This window comes from Triturus cristatus, chromosome 10 (genome assembly GCF_964204655.1).
Source record: "Triturus cristatus chromosome 10, aTriCri1.1, whole genome shotgun sequence".
NCBI classification, from domain to species: domain Eukaryota; kingdom Metazoa; phylum Chordata; class Amphibia; order Caudata; family Salamandridae; genus Triturus; species Triturus cristatus.
In genome coordinates, this window is record NC_140593.1 from 1248193684 (window position 1) to 1248212111 (window position 18428).

Here is an 18428-nt window from a genome sequence, read left to right on the forward strand (position 1 = left end):
CTACCTCGTATGCCTCCAACCACTTCATGATGTCATCCCCTAGTGTATAATTGGCTATGACTTCTTTGGGTAGGTAGAATTTTGGTTCTTGAGGTTCCCTGGGTATGCTGCCACCATTGTCTTTGTTAGACGCGTTCAATTGGAGGGCGCGTAGCTCCAGCTCTTTTAACTGAAGCTCGTGCGCCAGCTTCTTCTCCTCCATTGCCCATTTCTTATTCTCCCTTTCCCTTTCTCTTTCCTGTTCCAGTTTGGCTAGCTCCCATTTTAACTGCCTCTCTTCCCTTCTGTCCTCATACTCCTTTGGAGACGCGCTCCTACTAGACCCTGTCCTACTACTGGCCCCAGAACGTCTCCCTGGGGGCACATTTTCAGACTCCTCTACGTTTACAATGTCTAGGACTTCTTGGGCGCTCTCCTCCTGAGGTGCATCTGGCGCCCCCTGTCCCTCATCCCCTCTCCCTTCTGGGTGGGCTTCTACCCATGCCCTAATGGCGGTACGGAGTTCCGGCGCTTTGGCCCTCCGCATCCCAGGCACCCCCAACTCCTGCGCGAACTCCCTTAGTTGCTTCACTGTGTACCCCTCGAGGTCAGCTAACCGGGATTCCATTCTGGCAGGTGGGGACCTAGACACTAAGGAGAAAATTCCTAGGGTATAGGCAACAGTTACCGGCTCACCAGGCTCCTTGCACTCTCAACCTGGACAGTGGAACTAACAATGCAGCAATCAATGTTTTTAGAGCTTTGGAACACAACAGGCGTTTAATTGTGGCGCCCTTCGCCTCACGGAAGGGTGCTGTATGGTCACAAGTCCCAAGGATCCCACCGCTCGCCAACAATGTAGGAACCTGGGTTCACCAGGCCCTAAGGGCGGTAACGTGGCGCGAGCCGGTCAGGCAATCAGAGGGCTATGTGTTAAGCAACCATACACCACACGCTTCTCATGGACTAGAGTCACACACAATAAGGGACGCCACACCGTTTAAATTATGCAAATACTTCAAGTTTATCCAAGTATAGCTGGTCAGTTGCAGTTCAGGAAATAACAAGGTAATACATGAATCATAATACCATCGTTCAGTACATGCGACACTCTTGGTGATATCTATGCAGGGCCTAACCTCGTTCATGTACCCACGCCCGCTGGTTAAATGCGGGAGATTCTAGCGCTGTGCGCGCTTATGTACAGTCTTTCCCTGAACAGGCCGTCTAACACAGCGTACTACTTGTAAGGGGGAACATTGGGTTCATCAACATGGCGCCTGTCGAACTGAGCGCTCCTCGTGACCACTGGCCCCTAGTACTGTGAAGCAAGGCACATAAAACACAGCGCTACGCGCAATCAGTTACATGTGGAAACGTTTGCGTAGAACAGTTATCACAACGCGTTACTCGTAATCAGTTGCATATCATTACCTTCGAGCAGAGCATATAACACAGTGCGCTACCCACGTTCCTGGGCATGTAATTTACTTTCGAGCAGGGCATATAACACAGTGCGCTACTCGCATTCCTTGGCATGTAATCTACTTTCGAGCAGAGCATATAACACAGTGCGCTACTCGCATTCCTTGGCATGTAATTTACTTTCGAGCAGAGCATATAACACAGTGCGCTACTCGCAGTCCCGGTCTCTCCGGCTGGGGAAGCAGGGTCGGTGGCGTGAAGCGCCACCCGAGGGTAATGTCAGTCAGTTCTTTGGGCGGCTTCCAGCGGGGAGGGTGACCGGACTTGAGGAGCGGGTCCCTATGCTCCGGTGCAGTTCACAGAGCACCGCGCTCAGTATTACAAAAGGGGGGACACGGACAGGATCCCTCGGCGGGGTCTCTCCGTCGCACAGGCAGGGGAGGGGACTCCCACGGAGGGGACAACCCGGGCCAAGTGCGGTGTGGTTTCCAGACCAGCAGGGGGCGCACCAGGCCTCCAGGCCGCGGCGGTGAGCGCGCTGACTTCGTCGTCGCAGGGGGGGGGGGGCTCAAATTAAGGATGGGGTAAAGTGCTCAGCGGAGCACGCTGCCGGGGGTCCCAGACCAGGGCAGGGAGCGCGGGGGTCACAGCGCTAGTACCTGGTCGATCCCCGGTGGCTTGGCAATCGGTTTAGCAATTAGTTCAATAGGTTAGCTTGGACACGCAGTCTCAGCTCTGGCATTCAAGGCTTACAGCTCGCTCTTGTCATGCAGTCTCAGTTCTTAAAGTTAGGTTTCAGTTCTCAGTTGACAGATGAAGTCTTTTGGCGCAGATGTATCTGGCGCCCTTAAGGGGTTCTGTTACAGGGGTAGGGATGGAGAGGGCGACTAGGTCCTTCCTAGTCAGGCTGGCAGAGAGTCTCTGGGTCCTCCTACTACTGGGCAAGATCAGTGGGATTCACAGGGCACCTCACTCACTTAAGAGGCAGTATCTCAATCCTGTCACTCTCAGAGGCATAAGTCCCTGGCTAGGCCCTACCGCCTACACTCCTGGTGGATTCTTCCAGCTCTGCTTCACCCCAATGGCCAACTCACCACAAAAGTTTCCCTCCCACTCTTAAGTAGCCCTAGGTCAGGTGACCTCTAGCCAAGGCGGCAAAAGTAAAACCCCACCTCCCTTCTAGAAGGTTCCAGCATATTCCAGGAGCTTCCCCACTCTACCTATGGGACAAAAAGGCGGGCTGGTGTCGCAACATTGTTGTGGGTCCCAGCCAGCTCCTGGCAGCTAGGGTGCTACTATGAAAAACGACCACCCTGCAGTAGCAGGGGTCTGTGGCAGCCATCTTGGGAGAAGGGAGCACCTGCACCTTAACACTGCCTGGCAATGAAAAGGCGCCCGGAGACCTAGTCCAACATAAAAATGAGGGTGGAAAAAATGAGGCACGATACAAAAATAGAAGGGGAGACCACCCTAGGGCTGACAGGTCCAACACCCTTTATCCATTTTTAGAAACAAACTTTTTCATGCAGCTCATGAAGGACATTTAGGGATAGGTGCCACCTCAAGAAAACTTAAAGAACACTTCTGGTGGCCAGGTCTAGATGGAGATATAACTATTTGGATTAACAATTGTAATACATGCCTGGTTTCAGATAAACATTGGAAGACATCTCATCGTCCTTTACACTGTGTTCCTTTGCCTGAGGAGCCTTGGTCCAAAATTGCAATTGATTTTGCTGGTCCTTTTGTTGTTTTACCTCAGCATAGACAGTATATTATTATACTCATTGATTATCATTCAAAATGGGTTGATTTACATTTTTGTGAAACCCCAAATTCTCATGCTGTCATCAAATTTCTTAACCGATTTTTTTTCTAGCTGAGGGTTCACCAAGAGAAATTGTTACGGATAATGGGTCACATTTCTGTTCTTCCTTAATACAGGAATATTTTAATACACATGACATTAAACATCTAAGGGTTGCATTGTACTCTCCTTCCTCGAATGGTCTCATTGAAATAATGAATAGATTCATCAAGGAGGGCATTCATTCTGCAATTTCCACCAATGTTGACGTTGAAGACTTTCTAAGACTGAAGATTTGGTCATACATTGTTACTCCTCATTCCACTACTGGCATATCTCCCTTTAGATTACTCAAAAAAAGAAATCCAAATGGGAACATTTGCCCATCTTGGATAAAAGGTCTTTCAAGTAAAGACAATAATTGCTTAGCTTGTAATGATAAGCATATTCTTAAAAGAAATGTCTTGGCGCAACAGGAAGTACAAAGGAGAAGCTTTGATTCTGTTGTTAAACCTGTTGTACATACATTCCAAGTTGGTGATTGGGTCATGATCAAAAATCCATGTAGAGTCACTAAAGGTGTTTCGAAATTTTCTCTACCTACACAAATTATAAAAGTTGCAAAGGGGTCAGTTTTAGGGATAGAAAGGGGTGGTGGAATAAAAAAGCTATAGTTAAACTTTCCTCTGAACAAGCCAATAGAATTCGAATGACTAAACACTCTTTTGACATATCTTCTTGTTCTCATTTCCCCATTGGCTCACCTTCTAACAATTCTCACACACAATCCTTTCAAACTGCTTCTAACGGCCCTTCTCAATGCACTTCTCAAGACTCAAGCTCACAGATCAATTACGCCTCTCCTACACCCACAACATCTGTATTAATCAGACCTACAAGGAACTGTTCATTCCCTGCAAAATTTAAGGATTTTTATTTGTCTTAATTTTTCTTATTGCAACAGTCTGTTTTTCCTTTATTAAAAAGAGGGAGATGATGTAGAGTACGTAAATATGTCTTTATACGTTGTCCCTCTTTGATGTCATATGTTTATTGCGCACTTTGTATTCTGTGGCGTGCGCTTCTTGAAGACGTGTTTAACTTCAAGGAGTGCTCGCGTCTTGCCTCTGTTGCGGTTAGAATTCCGAACTGAAGAACGGATTGTCAGCAGTTGGACTTCTTCCGCAACAGACGTGCTCCAGTGACTTCCTTTCATTTCAAGAAGAATAAATCTACTTCAAGCAAGGATTATCAATCTTGAGTCTTTATTTATATTTTCTTACATGTGTTTGGAATCATATCTTTACAGTGTGTACAGTTATCAGGGGTGTGTGTTGGCTGGGGGTGTGTGCTAGCAGGGTTATATGCTGGGTATATGCTGTCAGGGTATGTGTGCTGGTGGGGTTCCAGAGGGTGACAAAAGCAGAAGGGAATTTGGTTCTAAGCCAGGAACAACAGGAGAATGGGAGGACAGGAAGGTACTTCCATGCCCATGGTCAGTACTTGTTTTAGGTGTTTCAAGGAGGGTAATTACAGGAGAGACTGTCAGATGAAAGATCCTCTACCAGGTACACCCATGGTAGGGACACCCCATGGCTAAGGCCCAGTAGCCCCTGTTTGTCCCATGTCTGATAGCGTTGTAGCACACATTGGTATTAAGTACAATTCTTTAGAACATGCAGAGTCGTCACAAGAAAGAACACTAGCAAATTCAGGTGATGCTGTTCAAAATATTGAAGAAAACATTATTTTATTATGCATGAAAACATAGGAAGGCCCCTATATTAATCCTGTTCCCACTACCTCCCAAAATATAACCGTTTGTGTAGATCATATACAATGCTGCACTTAGCAGAGTAAAATTCTAGGCTCACACTCTTCCAGTAATTAAAAGTGCACCAGTACTGGTAGATATTTACGCTCCCATTCACTGGTCACTTTGCACACTGTTCTTCCTCATCAGTCCACATACACTGCTCCTTCGAATCAGCACCAGCACTTGACTCCTCCTAATGCAGTGGATCTCAACAACCTCCACTCCTGCCAATTAGCGCCAACACACATGACTCCTGCAACAAATCTCAACAACCTCTACTCCTGTGCATCAGCATCAGTGCACATGACTCTTTCTCATGCACTAGATCGCAACAGTCTCTGCTCTGGCGCATCAGCACACATGACTCCTCATGCACAAGAGCCCAACAATATTTGCTCCTACGCATCAGCACCAGTGTACATGACTCTTCCACATACACTAGATCTCATCAACCTCCGCTCCTGCTCATCAGCAACAGCGCACGTGACTCCTCCTCATTCAGTAGATCTCAACAACCTCTACTTCTGTGCATCAGCACCAGCAATCACAACGATTCTCCAGTATTAGGGTGTCTTTCATAGATTCACATGCTTGAATATTCCCCGTCGTCGGAGTGGGAGTCCCACGGTAAATAAAATAGCAATATATACATATATATATGTAGTAAAATATATACATAAGTAATCATATAATTAGTGCATATAGGTGTAAAACACACATAGTGTACCTATAAGAGAAAAACTCCATAGGAATACAATGGAGAGAGACAAAAGACCTTTGTAGTCTATCTCTGTCATTATGTAAGTCCGAACTCCAGCCAATCAGGCGTCAGCCCCTCTCTAGAACCTTCTCCTCAGAGCTTCTCACCTCAGATTTTCTACCGCACGTCGTGTGACAGGGAGTCTCCCTGAGCTCTGCTCAGTTTTGTCAGTGAGGATGTCTTCTAGTAAGAAATCTTTGTTTAGACCATGCTCTTCATGTGGAAAACTGCGTTTGTTCTCTGAGGACCCACACAGTAAGTGTATTTACTGTTTATATCCTGACCATGAGGTGGCAAAATGTAAGTTTTGTAGAACTTTTTCTACAAAAACTCTAAAGGACAGAGAAGGCCGCCTGCTTTTATGGCTACAGAGACTGAAGGACAAGGATAACTCTCCCTCTGATGTGGAAAGTCTCTTTTCTGGTCGTTCTCAACCAGCCTCTAAGCGCAGTAGTGTGCAGGAGTTACCATCTCCTTTCCTGAAGAAAAAGAAGCTGGCTTTGCCTCTGACAACTGCCACCTTTGTGGTTTCACCTACTGCTTTGTCGCCTATGGGACACTGTTCTCAGGCTGCTGAGGCGTCTACTTCCTATTCCTCGGGGAAAACTTTGTCAGCCTCGTCGACGATGCTCCCGACGACGAGATCTGCTGTTTCTACCTCGTCGACGGTGACCCCGACGACGACGTCAGCTGCTTCGTCATCGACGAGCGTTATGTCGACGTTATCCTCGTCGACGATTACCATCACTTCTTCAAGGGCAGTGACTTCTGTTGTGCCCATTACTTCGACGTCGACGAAGAAGGTAAAGGTTCCGTCGACGAAGACTGTGTCGTCGACGAAGACGTCGTCGAGCTCGTCGACGCCCATTCCGTCGGCGAAGAAAAAGAAGATCCCGACGACGACACTGTCGACGGTGGTTCCGTCGACGAAAGCCTTGTCTACGAAGACCTCGACGACGGCTCCGTCGGCAGCGGCTCCGTCGACGGTGGCTCCGTCGACGGCGGCTCCGTCGACGGCGACCTCGTCGACGGCGACCTCGTCGACGGCGAATCCGACGACGGCAATCTTGTTGCCACAGACGTCGTCGACGATAATTCCGTCGACCATCATTCCTTCGACGACGGCTCCGTCGACGAGTACATCCCCACAGACATTCGTAAGGGTACGAATACGCGGTGTGGCGACTACCCAGAAAACAAGAAGGGAAGGAGTTTCTTGGACACCATTACCTCCTACTGTGGGCTTGGAGAGCCAGGAACATAATATTCCTTTGGGAGTTGCACAGCCTCCCTCACCATTATTTGCTACAGATTCGGATCAGGAATCCGAGGGGTTACCGGAGTCTTTCGGAACGGCACAAAGTCCATCCGACTTGGTTATTAAGTGCCAGGATGTCAGTAGTGAGGATGAGGATCCGGTATTTATACACCAGGCCCCTCCGAAGCATAAAACGGCGACTCTTCCTCTGTCGCTCATTACTAATCTCCAACGCATGTTGGACGACTACAACCAACGGTTCCCTCTATCCCCTCAACGTTCAGAGGTTCCGTCAACCCCGGTGATTCCAGCAATTATTCCACCGGTACCTATTGTAAATCCTGCTCCACAGATGCCGCCTGTACCTCCACGACAGGTTCCGGAAAGGGTGTTGCCTCATTATGAGCCTGTAGAGGAAGGCCCTCAGGACCCAGAAGAGGGTGAAATCCCAGATGATGATGGGGATGTAGATGACAATGATGATGATATGGCGGAGTGGGACAATTACCAGGCACAAACACCATCCCCCTCACAAATAGTAACAGGGGATTCACCTCCAGTGGACATAGCCAATTTTCACCAACTGATGGAAAGGGCATCACACCGTTTTAAGTTAACAACGGAGCGCAGGGAGGAAGATTGCTTCCTTTATGATTTCAAGAATCAACCCTACAAACAGACTCATGCTATTCCCATAGTTGAGTTTATCTGGGAAGAAGGCAAGAAATTAATGCAGACACCGAATACCTTGCCAGCTCAGGTGCCTCGATTGGAAAAGAAATATAAGGCACCGATAGGAACCCCAGCATGCCTCACGGGTCAGGCTAAACCTGAGTCGGTCGTTACGCAGGCAGCGCAACGTAAGGCGAAAAATCCGGCATCTTCTATCACCTCGCCTCCGGATCGTGACGGACGTCGGATGGATGCCATAGGGCGTAAATTCTCTTCTATGGCCTCTACGGTGGTTAGAGCAGCTAATGCCTTGGCCATCCTGGGACGATATGACAGACAAGTTTGGGCTGATATCTCGGATGTGGTTCAGGAGTTACCAGAGCCATCTAAACTGGAGGCAATGAAGTTGCTCCAAGAGGGAGAAGCGGCATCGGCGGAAATAATCGATTGTGCAGTGGACATCGCCTGCATGGGTTTCCGTCAGCTTGCCGGAGCGGCTGTTCTGCGTAGGCAAGGATGGTTAAAATCTACATCCTTTCGTCAGGAGGTTCAGTCTATGATCTTAAACATGGCATATGACGGCGAGTCTTTATTTGGGAGCCACGTCGATGAAGCTCTACAGTCCATAAAGAAAGACACTGAAACAGCTAGATCACTAGGAAACCTTCAATTTCAGCGGAGTAATTTTCGTGGTGCACGCGGACGCGGCACCTCCTCAAGTTTTCGAAAAGACAATAAACAATACAAACCTTACAATCAAGGGTCCAACCGTTACTCTTATGGACAGCAACAGCAAACATCACGGCAGCAAACCTCCAAGTCATATAGAGGAAAATCCTCATACAGAGGATCCGCATCAAAGAGACAGTGACTCTTCCCGGACAGACAAGGTTGGAGGTCGAATCTCTCTGTTCTTTTCCCAATGGTCCTCCATCTCAAAGGACCGTTGGGTTTTGGACATTGTGAAGAAGGGACACGCCTTAGAATTCACCAAATTCCCTCCTCCCACTCCACCCTCCGGACCGCCACCAGCTCACATGAAAGAACTGTTGCATCAAGTCCGACTTTTAAGGCAAAAAGGAGCTATAGAACTGGTACCAGTGTCTCAGAAGGGAAAAGGTTTTTATTCCCGGTTCTTTTTGATCACAAAGAAAAACGGAGAGTGGAGGCCCATCCTCGATCTAAGAGCACTAAACAAATATATAAAGAGCCAATCCTTCCGTATGATGACGCTGGTAGACATCTTGCGCTTACTCTTGCAGGAAGATTTTCTGGCGACTATAGATCTCCAGGATGCCTATTTTCATATCCCTATTTTACAGCGGCATCGAAAGTTCCTGCGTTTTCGAGTGGGTCAACACGATTACCAATTCAAGGTGTTACCATTTGGCCTGCGCTCAGCCCCTCGAGTGTTCACGAAGGTACTGGCTCCAGTAATAGCGTATTTGCGCCTCCAGGGAGTGCAAATATTTCCATACCTGGACGATTTTCTCCTGAAATCTCAGTCAAGCACTCACCTGCGACAACACACTCTTCTGTGCCAGAACGTGTTTCGCTCTTTAGGCCTGTCCGTAAATGTGGAAAAATCCCAACTTCATCCGTACCAACAAAGAGATTTCCTGGGCGCAACTCTGGAGACTGTGTCGGCGAAGGCATTCCTCTCCCAGGAGCGTCTCAAAAAGATGCTGCGACTGGTGGCTCTGATCAGATCAAGAGAGTCAGTTTCTGTGAGACTATTAAAATCATTTCTGGGGATGGCGTCATCATCCATTGCCTTGATCCCTCATTGCCGGCTGAGGACACGTCCTATCCAGGAAGCTCTGGATGCTCAGTGGCGTCAGGTAACGGGATCTTTCCACGACATGATATGTGTCACAGATCAGATAAAGTCAGCACTCGCATGGTGGGCAATTCCAGCCAACTTGACGGAAGGCATGTCCTTTCTGTCGCTGCCACCGGACAGAACACTCACAACAGACGCCTCATTGGAAGGATGGGGCGCTCATTTGGAGGATCTCTCTGTGAAGGGAAGATGGTCCACACATCAAAGATCTTGGCACATCAACAGGTTGGAGCTCATGGCGATTTTTCTGGCTCTAAAATCGTTTCTGCCTTTGCTCCAAGGAGAGTCAGTGCTAATACAGACAGACAACACAACCTGTATGCACTATGTCAACAAACAGGGCGGAACAAGATCCCCAAGTCTCTCCAGGCTAGCTCAAAGAATTTGGGACTGGTCTCTCAGTCATCAGATCTTGCTTACGGCAGTCCACCTGCCAGGAGTATCCAATGTCCTAGCGGATTCCCTGAGCAGGTCCTCCTCGTCGACCCACGAGTGGGAGTTACACCAACCCACTCTAGAGAGGATATTCCAACTATGGGGCCGTCCGCAACTCGATCTCTTTGCCACGCCGGAGAACCGGAAATGCCGAAATTACGCAAGCTGGCATCCCCACAAGCAATCACAAGGGAATGCCCTTTTGATAAACTGGTGCAATCTATTTGCGTACGCCTTTCCTCCAATACCCCTCATACCTCGGGTTCTTTGGAAGATGAGGAGACAGCCTTGCCACCTGATCCTAATAGCCCCGCGCTGGCCACGGCAAGCGTGGTTCTCAGAACTGCTCCTCCTGTCCCAATGCCAGCCAATCCTCCTGCAACATCGGACGGATCTGCTTACCATGAGCGAAGGGAGAATTTGTCATCCAAATCCCTCCTCACTGAGCTTATCAGCATGGAACCTGAACACCATGAGTTCGCCCACCTAGACATCCCCCAGGATTGTAGGGATATTTTGGCCCAGGCTAGAGCACCTTCTACAATCAGAACGTACAAGTTTAAATGGAAACGATTCTGCCATTGGTGTGCTGCTAACGGAGTTCATCCGATACATTCCACGGCAGAGCAATTGCTACCATTCTTCTTGCACCTAGCCAGTTCTGGACTGTCGCATGCAACCCTAAGGGTTTTTCTAGCAGCCATTTCCCGTTTCCGGCAAGATGGATCAAGTTCCCTTTGTTCCTCAAGAATAATCCGCCAATTCTTTAAGGGCCTATTCCGGAAATTTCCGCCAGTTCGGCGTCCTCCTCCGTTGTGGCACCTCAACGTTGTGTTGGCACAATTGATGAGACCTCCGTTTGAGCCCATTCACAAGGCCGACCTAAAATATCTCACTTGGAAAGTAGCTCTACTTCTGGCACTAACGTCTTCTCGTCGTGTCAGTGACATCCATGCTTTTACCATCAAACCTCCGTTCCTGCAGTTCAAACCGGATGCTGCAGTGTTACGCACCAATCCATCATTTCTACCCAAGGTGCCTACTGACTTTCACATTAATGAGCCAGTAATATTAAAGACCTTTTTTGCCAATCCTCAGACACCTGCAGAACAAAGATTACATTCTTTGGACGTCAAGCGGTGTCTTAAGTTCTACATCAGTAAGACAGCTTCTTTCAGGAAATCCGATCAACTTTTTATAGCTTATGGACGCTGTCATAAAGGACGTCAGGTTACTAAACCAACGATTGCACGCTGGATCTCGGCAGCTATTGTCTTCTGCCACCAAAGGGCAAATAAACCTCTGCAGTCTCCAGTGAGGGCACACTCCACTAGGGCAGTGTCATCATCTACTGCCTTATTTGCTGGAGTATCTTTGCAACACATCTGCAGAGCAGCTACGTGGTCGACCAGACACACGTTTACTAAGCACTACTGCTTAGCAACTTTAAGCGAGGAGGATGCTGCGGTGGGACAGGCAGTGCTGCGCAATCTTTTTAAGTAAGGTGAGCCTCTTCCTCCCGCCTCCATATTGTTTCCATATATATTATGCATTTACAATGTTACAGTTGTTCAATACTGTTTTTATGCATAAGAAGATTGATTATCTATATATGTTGAATCTATTTGGCATGGAAACAATGGTGATTGTTACTGCTAGCTATTCTATATTCAAGCATGTGAATCTATGAAAGACACCCTAATACTGGAGAAGAACAATTGTTACTTACCTGTAAACAGGTGGTTCTCCAGTATTGGTGTCTTTCATAGATTCACATGCGACCCTCCCTCCTCCCTTCAGAGGCTCTCTTCTCCTCATGCACTTTACAGTCACTCTTGTGCTACGAAAATCTGAGGTGAGAAGCTCTGAGGAGAAGGTTCTAGAGAGGGGCTGACGCCTGATTGGCTGGAGTTCGGACTTACATAATGACAGAGATAGACTACAAAGGTCTTTTGTCTCTCTCCATTGTATTCCTATGGAGTTTTTCTCTTATAGGTACACTATGTGTGTTTTACACCTATATGCACTAATTATATGATTACTTATGTATATATTTTACTACATATATATATGTATATATTGCTATTTTATTTACCGTGGGACTCCCACTCCGACGACGGGGAATATTCAAGCATGTGAATCTATGAAAGACACCAATACTGGAGAACCACCTGTTTACAGGTAAGTAACAATTGTTCCTCCTCATGCAGTAGATATCAACAACCTCTGTTCCTGCACATCTGCACCAGCACACATGACTCCTCATTCAATAGATCTCAACAATCTCTGCTGTTGCTTGTCAGCACCAACCAGCACATGACTCCTCCTCAGGCACTAGATCTCAACACATGCTCAGCCTCCCTGAACACCAGTCCAGGCACAGACTGCTGCTACTCAAACTCCTAGGGGCTTATTTACAAGCCACTTGCGCCACCCATACGTCACTTTTACCATGATAAAAATGATGCAAAAGTGGCGCAAGGGGCTTGTAAATCTGCCCCCTAGTGCATTAGTACCACTCGCACAACTACCATCCTGTCTTTATCTCTCTGCTGCAGGTTGCTTCTGTTGTGCCATGGAGACTGGAGTCCGGATCTACAACGTGGAGCCTCTGATGGAGAAAGGACACCTTGGTGAGATGGCAACGGAGAACTTTGGAAAAAGTACAAGAGGAGGGTACCAGTAGACAAAAGTAGGAGAGAGAGAGAGAACCATAGCAAGAGATGAAGAAGAGAAGGGCCATAGGAGTGAAAAATGAGTTGGTGACCTATGGGAGAAGAGCAGAGAGGTAGAACCATGGGAAGAGAAAAAGGCAAGAGGGAAATAACATTAGGAAGAGAGCAAGGAGGAAGAATCAAGGGAAGAGAGGACAGGCATGGGAAACTATAATGAGGGAGAAGACAGAAGCACAAAAAAATGCAAGAATCACAGGAGGTTGTGTGTGAAGGAATCAAACAAGGAGATTGAGAAAGAGAGAACCCTGGGAGTAGGGTAGGAAAGAGAAAGAAATAATCATGGGAGAGTGGAAGGCAGAGAAATAGAAGGTTAAAGAGGGAAAAAAAACTAAATGTTTTTAGGAGTTTCCAATAGCTCTGGAAATACCTGTATTGTGCTTACTACAGAACGATGAACTGAAGGAGTCTAATGTAGTCCATGTAGCGGTATGGAGTCTAACCAAATTAAAAGTAAGCCCTCTAGTATTACTCAGACACTGCTTCTGTCCAACAAAGCAAAAAAAGAAGAGGGATCCCGGGAAACAAATATGGGCAGGGGGTCCGGAAAAATAGTTATCTAAAAAATGGGAATAAGTCACCTGCCCAGAATATAAGGAAGCGGAAATATCTTGCTATAAATAGAAAATGAATTTCAAAATTTAAATCGATTTATCTAAGCAGTTTGATAAGTACACAAAATATATTATAAATATACAACACAACATAGATATATATTTAAACTAGTTAAATCAATCAGTTATATGCATACATTAAATAACAACACTACAAATGTATAGGTCTCTCCTCTCCAACCCTCATTTCTTTGATACAAATTCAGTCACGCCAATGCAAATCTTACCCACTTGCACAATCATTCACATCCCACTAACATATTTCAATATCATACAAGTCAAGCTAAGAAATGCAGACCGGAAAACACAACCTAGCAATCGACCTTGTAGGGCTAGATAGGTCTGTCAATGGAACATTTCTTGTCTCTTGTTCTAACAGAATTCGTCAATGGGTAATAACTTTAATCAGAAATTGCACATAGTCTGTTGATGGACATAGACTTTGTTATCCCGATTCTTTCAAAATTAGATATAGTATTCCTGTGACTTATTCCCTTTTTAGGTCTCGGCTAGCGAAGGCTGTGCTTGCGCAGTCTCGCTCGCGAGACATAATGACTTGGAGAAGGGGGGGCTTGAACCCGCCCCTCTTCTCCCCTGTTCTCCATTGGCTGGCCTCTTGAATGCTGGCCAGCTATTGGAGAAGAGGTCCATCACTCCGAACAGGCCCCGTCCTTTTCGGATTCGGGGGTGTTTGTTTTTGCTACTTTTCTAATTATCGCAGCCCGCCCCTTACACGCCCACAAGACAGCATGTCTTCACGCTGCCTACACGCGCCAGTCGGCTCTCTGATTGGTTGGCAACTACCAAATAAGCACTGTGATTGGTGGACCTTGTCAACCAATCAGAGAGCCGACTGGCGCGTTGTGTGATGTGTCTTGTTTACCCTGCAGGCGTTTGTGCCGATCTGCCGCTGGTCCTCTGCTCCTCGCAGCCCGTAAGCGCAGCTGTGTGTGTGAGACCTGGTTACATTGGAGCCATTATTGTGAGGCTCATAGTGAAAAGCACTCTGCGTGTTCCAGCAGAAGGTGTTTATGGCCGGCTTTTAACGATGTGTAATATACTTCATAGGTGGTACAACTTTTATACAGTTATATCCAGATAACAGGACAGCTTGAATTTGCGCTCCGCCTCTATCTCCCCGGTAATGGGCGGGGCTGCCTACTACTGTGTACGCGCCCCCATTACTGTGACGCGCTCTTTTGGACTCACGCTCGTTCCTGCTGGAGCCAGAAAAGAAACGGAGGAGCCAGCAAGGAGGTGTGGGGGATCGTGAGGTAAATGGCTGGGCGACGAGGACCCCGCTGGTCATTTCGACATGAAGTAATGGCGACACGTTGGACGGCCCCGGCGACGCCCGAGGGAGATGGCGACAGGAGGACGCGGCGCCGCCTGGGGTCTAAGGACGAGGTAAGAGAGCCCGCCCGAGGCGCATTTTTAAAATGTTACGGCAGGGAGCGTGTTGACAACATTAACGTCCTCCCCGGGGCTTTCACACCCTCTTATGCAGTGAAAAACGAGGCCAGTGGCCAGTCCACTAAGGGGTGGCACGAAAAGGCTTTTGGGGAAAAAAGAACAGGGACACGTTGTTTGTCCTCGTGGGGCTCTCGCTCGCGCACTGATGCCTCCTGCGCACACTCCCAGGGCGCGTGGAACGTTAACACTTCATTGCAGTGCACCGGCAAAAGCTCCTGTCTCCTGGCCTTCTCCGAGGACAGGCGCTGCGGTGCGACTCCTGACGGGCGCACAGTCCCCTGCTCTGTGCACCTTGCCTGGCCGCTTGTTGCTTTCTCAGTTAACCATAATAAAATTAAATGGTTCCCTGTAGGCGTTTCGTTTGTGCCTCTGTGCCACATGCCTCGTGCCCCTCCCCTTTTTGATCCCACCATCTCCTTTTACCGTAGACTTTATTTTTTCAAAGTTCGCAACAGCCTCAAAATATATTGCTAATATTCCCTGCATGTAGATTTGGCAGAACCATATTAATTATTCCCGCTTCCAGCAACATCTAATATGTCAAGCTTAAGAAAGTGGCGTTTCCTTTCATTGCCTGTTGAGGCTTGCATTGAGGCAAAAGTCTCCTTTTCTGCCTAGCTTTTTTTAACATGACTAAAGTGGTAAGTTGGTATTTCAATTACAGTCAGTACATGTGATGCTCCTTCGTTTTAAGCGAGTTAATGTTATTATTCAGAATGTTTTTGTTTTGTGTAAGACATGGTGACAAGTTGAATGTTGATTACATAACTTTAAATCAACTTGCTATTATAATGATAGTATTGCATAGTAACATTTGAAGTACATTTTATCTGTAGCAGGTTCTAGTCACAAATTGGTCGCAGATCCCTTTTGTGTGTGAGTGCATTTTTTGTGTGCATGCATATACTAATAAGTCGAAGGCATTCGGTAAACGTTTCTTGCGATTCAAGCCAAAGTGTTAACTGTGACTATTTTTAGGAACAGTTTCTTTGGGTTTCGTAAAAGGTGCCATTCTTTATATTGATTCTTCAGTTGCATCTAATGAAATGTGACCGTCAATATTGCATTCAAAGCAATGTGGGCGTGTCAGTCGGTGGACCTAGTTTGACCCTCATTTGAACTTGTTTACTATTGACCGGTATTCCATTTGTTTTTTTAATTGCATCAAGTTTACTTTGGAAGCATTAGAGGTTATTCTTTTTCCCTGTACGGAACTGTGAACATCTGCGTCAAGAAGTACACACACCTCCCTCCATGCGATCCGAACTATCGAGGCCCTTTGACTTTAATTTTACGACCCAGAGTGTGTAACAATGTGACATAATTAAGGAAGGATTCTTCTCCTCCTGACATTCTAATGTAATCCTTTGAACCACTCCTCACTCTTTCTTACCCTGCTAGGGCATAGTTCCCTAGAAGAGGAGACAATTTTAACTTCGTAACGGGTGTAGGCAAGTTACCATGCCCCTGTGTCAACTGTCATCCGGTCTCAATCTACCATCCTCTGTCCTAATCTTCTAAGGCATTTCGAGCACATCATAATGTTGGCTCCCCAGTGGACACCTGTTATGGTTCTCTTAAATCAGTAAGCATGGTTGCCCACGTCCCCAAGTCCTCTTCTTGCTTTTCATCCCTACGGACATGTTTCATTTGTGTTTCTTAAGCTATTGCCCATTTGGAAACCTCTGAGCCAGTCAAGATTTCTTGGGGTTCCGCCCCCAACCATTTTATAGTTTGTAGGTGGCTCTATGCATGGGTGGCTCTGTCTGTGTGTGTGTGTGTGTGTAACTCTGTGTGTGTGTGTGTGTCGGTGGCTCTGTGTGGGTGGCTCTGTGAGTGTGGGTGGCTTTGTGTGGGTGGCTCTGTGTGTGGGTGCAAATGCAATAGGTCTCACATTTGAGAGAGATTAAGCTATTGACATTGTAAATAACAATGCCGTTTCTTTAAATGTTTTAAAAACAAAAACATAAACAAAAATAATGTCATGAGCAATGCCAATAGCTCTAACTTTAACAATGCCGAGACCATTGCATTGTAAATGCTTGTTAGGGTTATTTTTTGGATTACTGCTTCTGTCAAAGCCAATAATCATAGGAATACCTGACTACAGAGTTCAGTATTGTGGGTTTTCTGAATGGGAAATATTACATTCGGCTCTCGGGCTGGGGTCCAAGGAATTCCAGAGTTTGGGTCACTGGACTCCGATTGACGTGTCTCCACTGTTTTATTGCTTGAAAATTAGTTGTTGGATGCAATATAGATTGCCCTATCAAAGCTTCTTGGCTGAAATATAATGTGGTTCTAGGTTTTGAACGTTGTTTGGTCTGTTGTGGATATAGCAAATATTTTTAGGTCAAGCCTAGTGGCAGCACGCATGTACTCCTCGCTCTGCGAGGCATACTGTAGTAGGGTATACTGTGGAAGCCTTGTCCTCTCTCCCAATATTTGTCATAGGCTTTGCGTCATTGTCCTTCGAAAATGCTGGCTTTTTGGCTTTTGATTATGAGGTGTATTAGTCCCGCTTGGTACCGCCTTTATTAACGCCCATAAGGACTGGACCTTTTACTTGGCTTGTTACACGGTGGGCTTTATCTGGTGGGTGAGCACTATTTTGATAATGGGCACTGATGGGGACAATGGCGGCTGCAGCGCTATGCACTCTAAATTGTATGCTTTTTAGATCTCGCCTGGCATAGGCTGCACGCACGTGCAGTCTCGCTGGCGAGATTTAATGTTAACAGGGATTTTCTGTAAGGGGCTTTAAGCCCCGCCCCTCTTTTCCATTGGCTGGCGTCACCGTTTCTGGTAAACGGTGGCCAGCCATTGGAAAAGAGCTCCTTGTGACGTATTCGCTCTGCTTTTTCGACCGTCCCATTTGGACGGCCTCGCCTGCTTTGCGTTCGTCGCAAAAGGTTTCTTATCTTTATGGGGCCAAACACATGGCCCCATAAAGACAAGAAACCTTTTAGCAGGCGAGGACATGGCAGAAAAAGAAAAACGGAAAAGTCATGGCGAGCGCTTGTTCCTGACTGGAGCACCGGTCTGAAGAGAAGATATTATCTGGGAAGGCGGCCCTCTGCTTCCTATTGCAGTTTCTGCTGCAGTTAACGCCAGTCTTCGAGGTGCTCCCGACGTACCAAGGTAAGAGAGAGGGGTGTGTTTCACGCCCGTGGTTGCTTTAAGGCAGACGGTGAGCTGCTCATGCATGGCACTGGGGAATTAGAGCGCTCTAAATCATACAAGTAACAACTGTGAAAAATAAAGTAAAAACTTCCAATAGTTGAAACTTTTATATTATGAGCAAAACTGGTTAAAATTCAATGCATTTGTTTGTACGCTAGTAAAGTGACACATAAAAAGAACGTGGTTGAGTTTCCCGGGGCATCCGTTGAAAACATGTCCTTGAAAAGATGGCTGCTGCATTTGCGGATTATAAGACAGCTTCGAGATACGCACAGCTCTCTGATACGATAATCAACCCTTCTCGCTCCCCCTCCACTCCATGCCTCCCTAGTTAGCCTCGAGTTTCTGGTCTTCGATTGTGCCAGTTGAGAAACAGGGTTTTTCGGAAGCATGGACAGCTAACCCCAGACCTAGAAACAGTCTATGTGGCG

The 18428-nt window shown here is 46.9% G+C and overlaps 1 protein-coding gene across 2 annotated transcripts in view; it reads left to right on the top strand.

Annotated features, from left to right (window-relative positions):
- The window catches only part of WDR45 (WD repeat domain 45), a 114162-nt gene that overhangs the window by 13753 nt on the left and 81981 nt on the right, over nt 1-18428 (top strand). For both annotated transcript variants that reach the window (XM_085629927.1, XM_085629928.1), the window contains exon 2: nt 12554-12628. In XM_085629927.1, coding sequence (XP_085486053.1) covers nt 12554-12628 — 75 coding nt within the window. The remainder of the gene's footprint in view (nt 1-12553; nt 12629-18428) is intronic.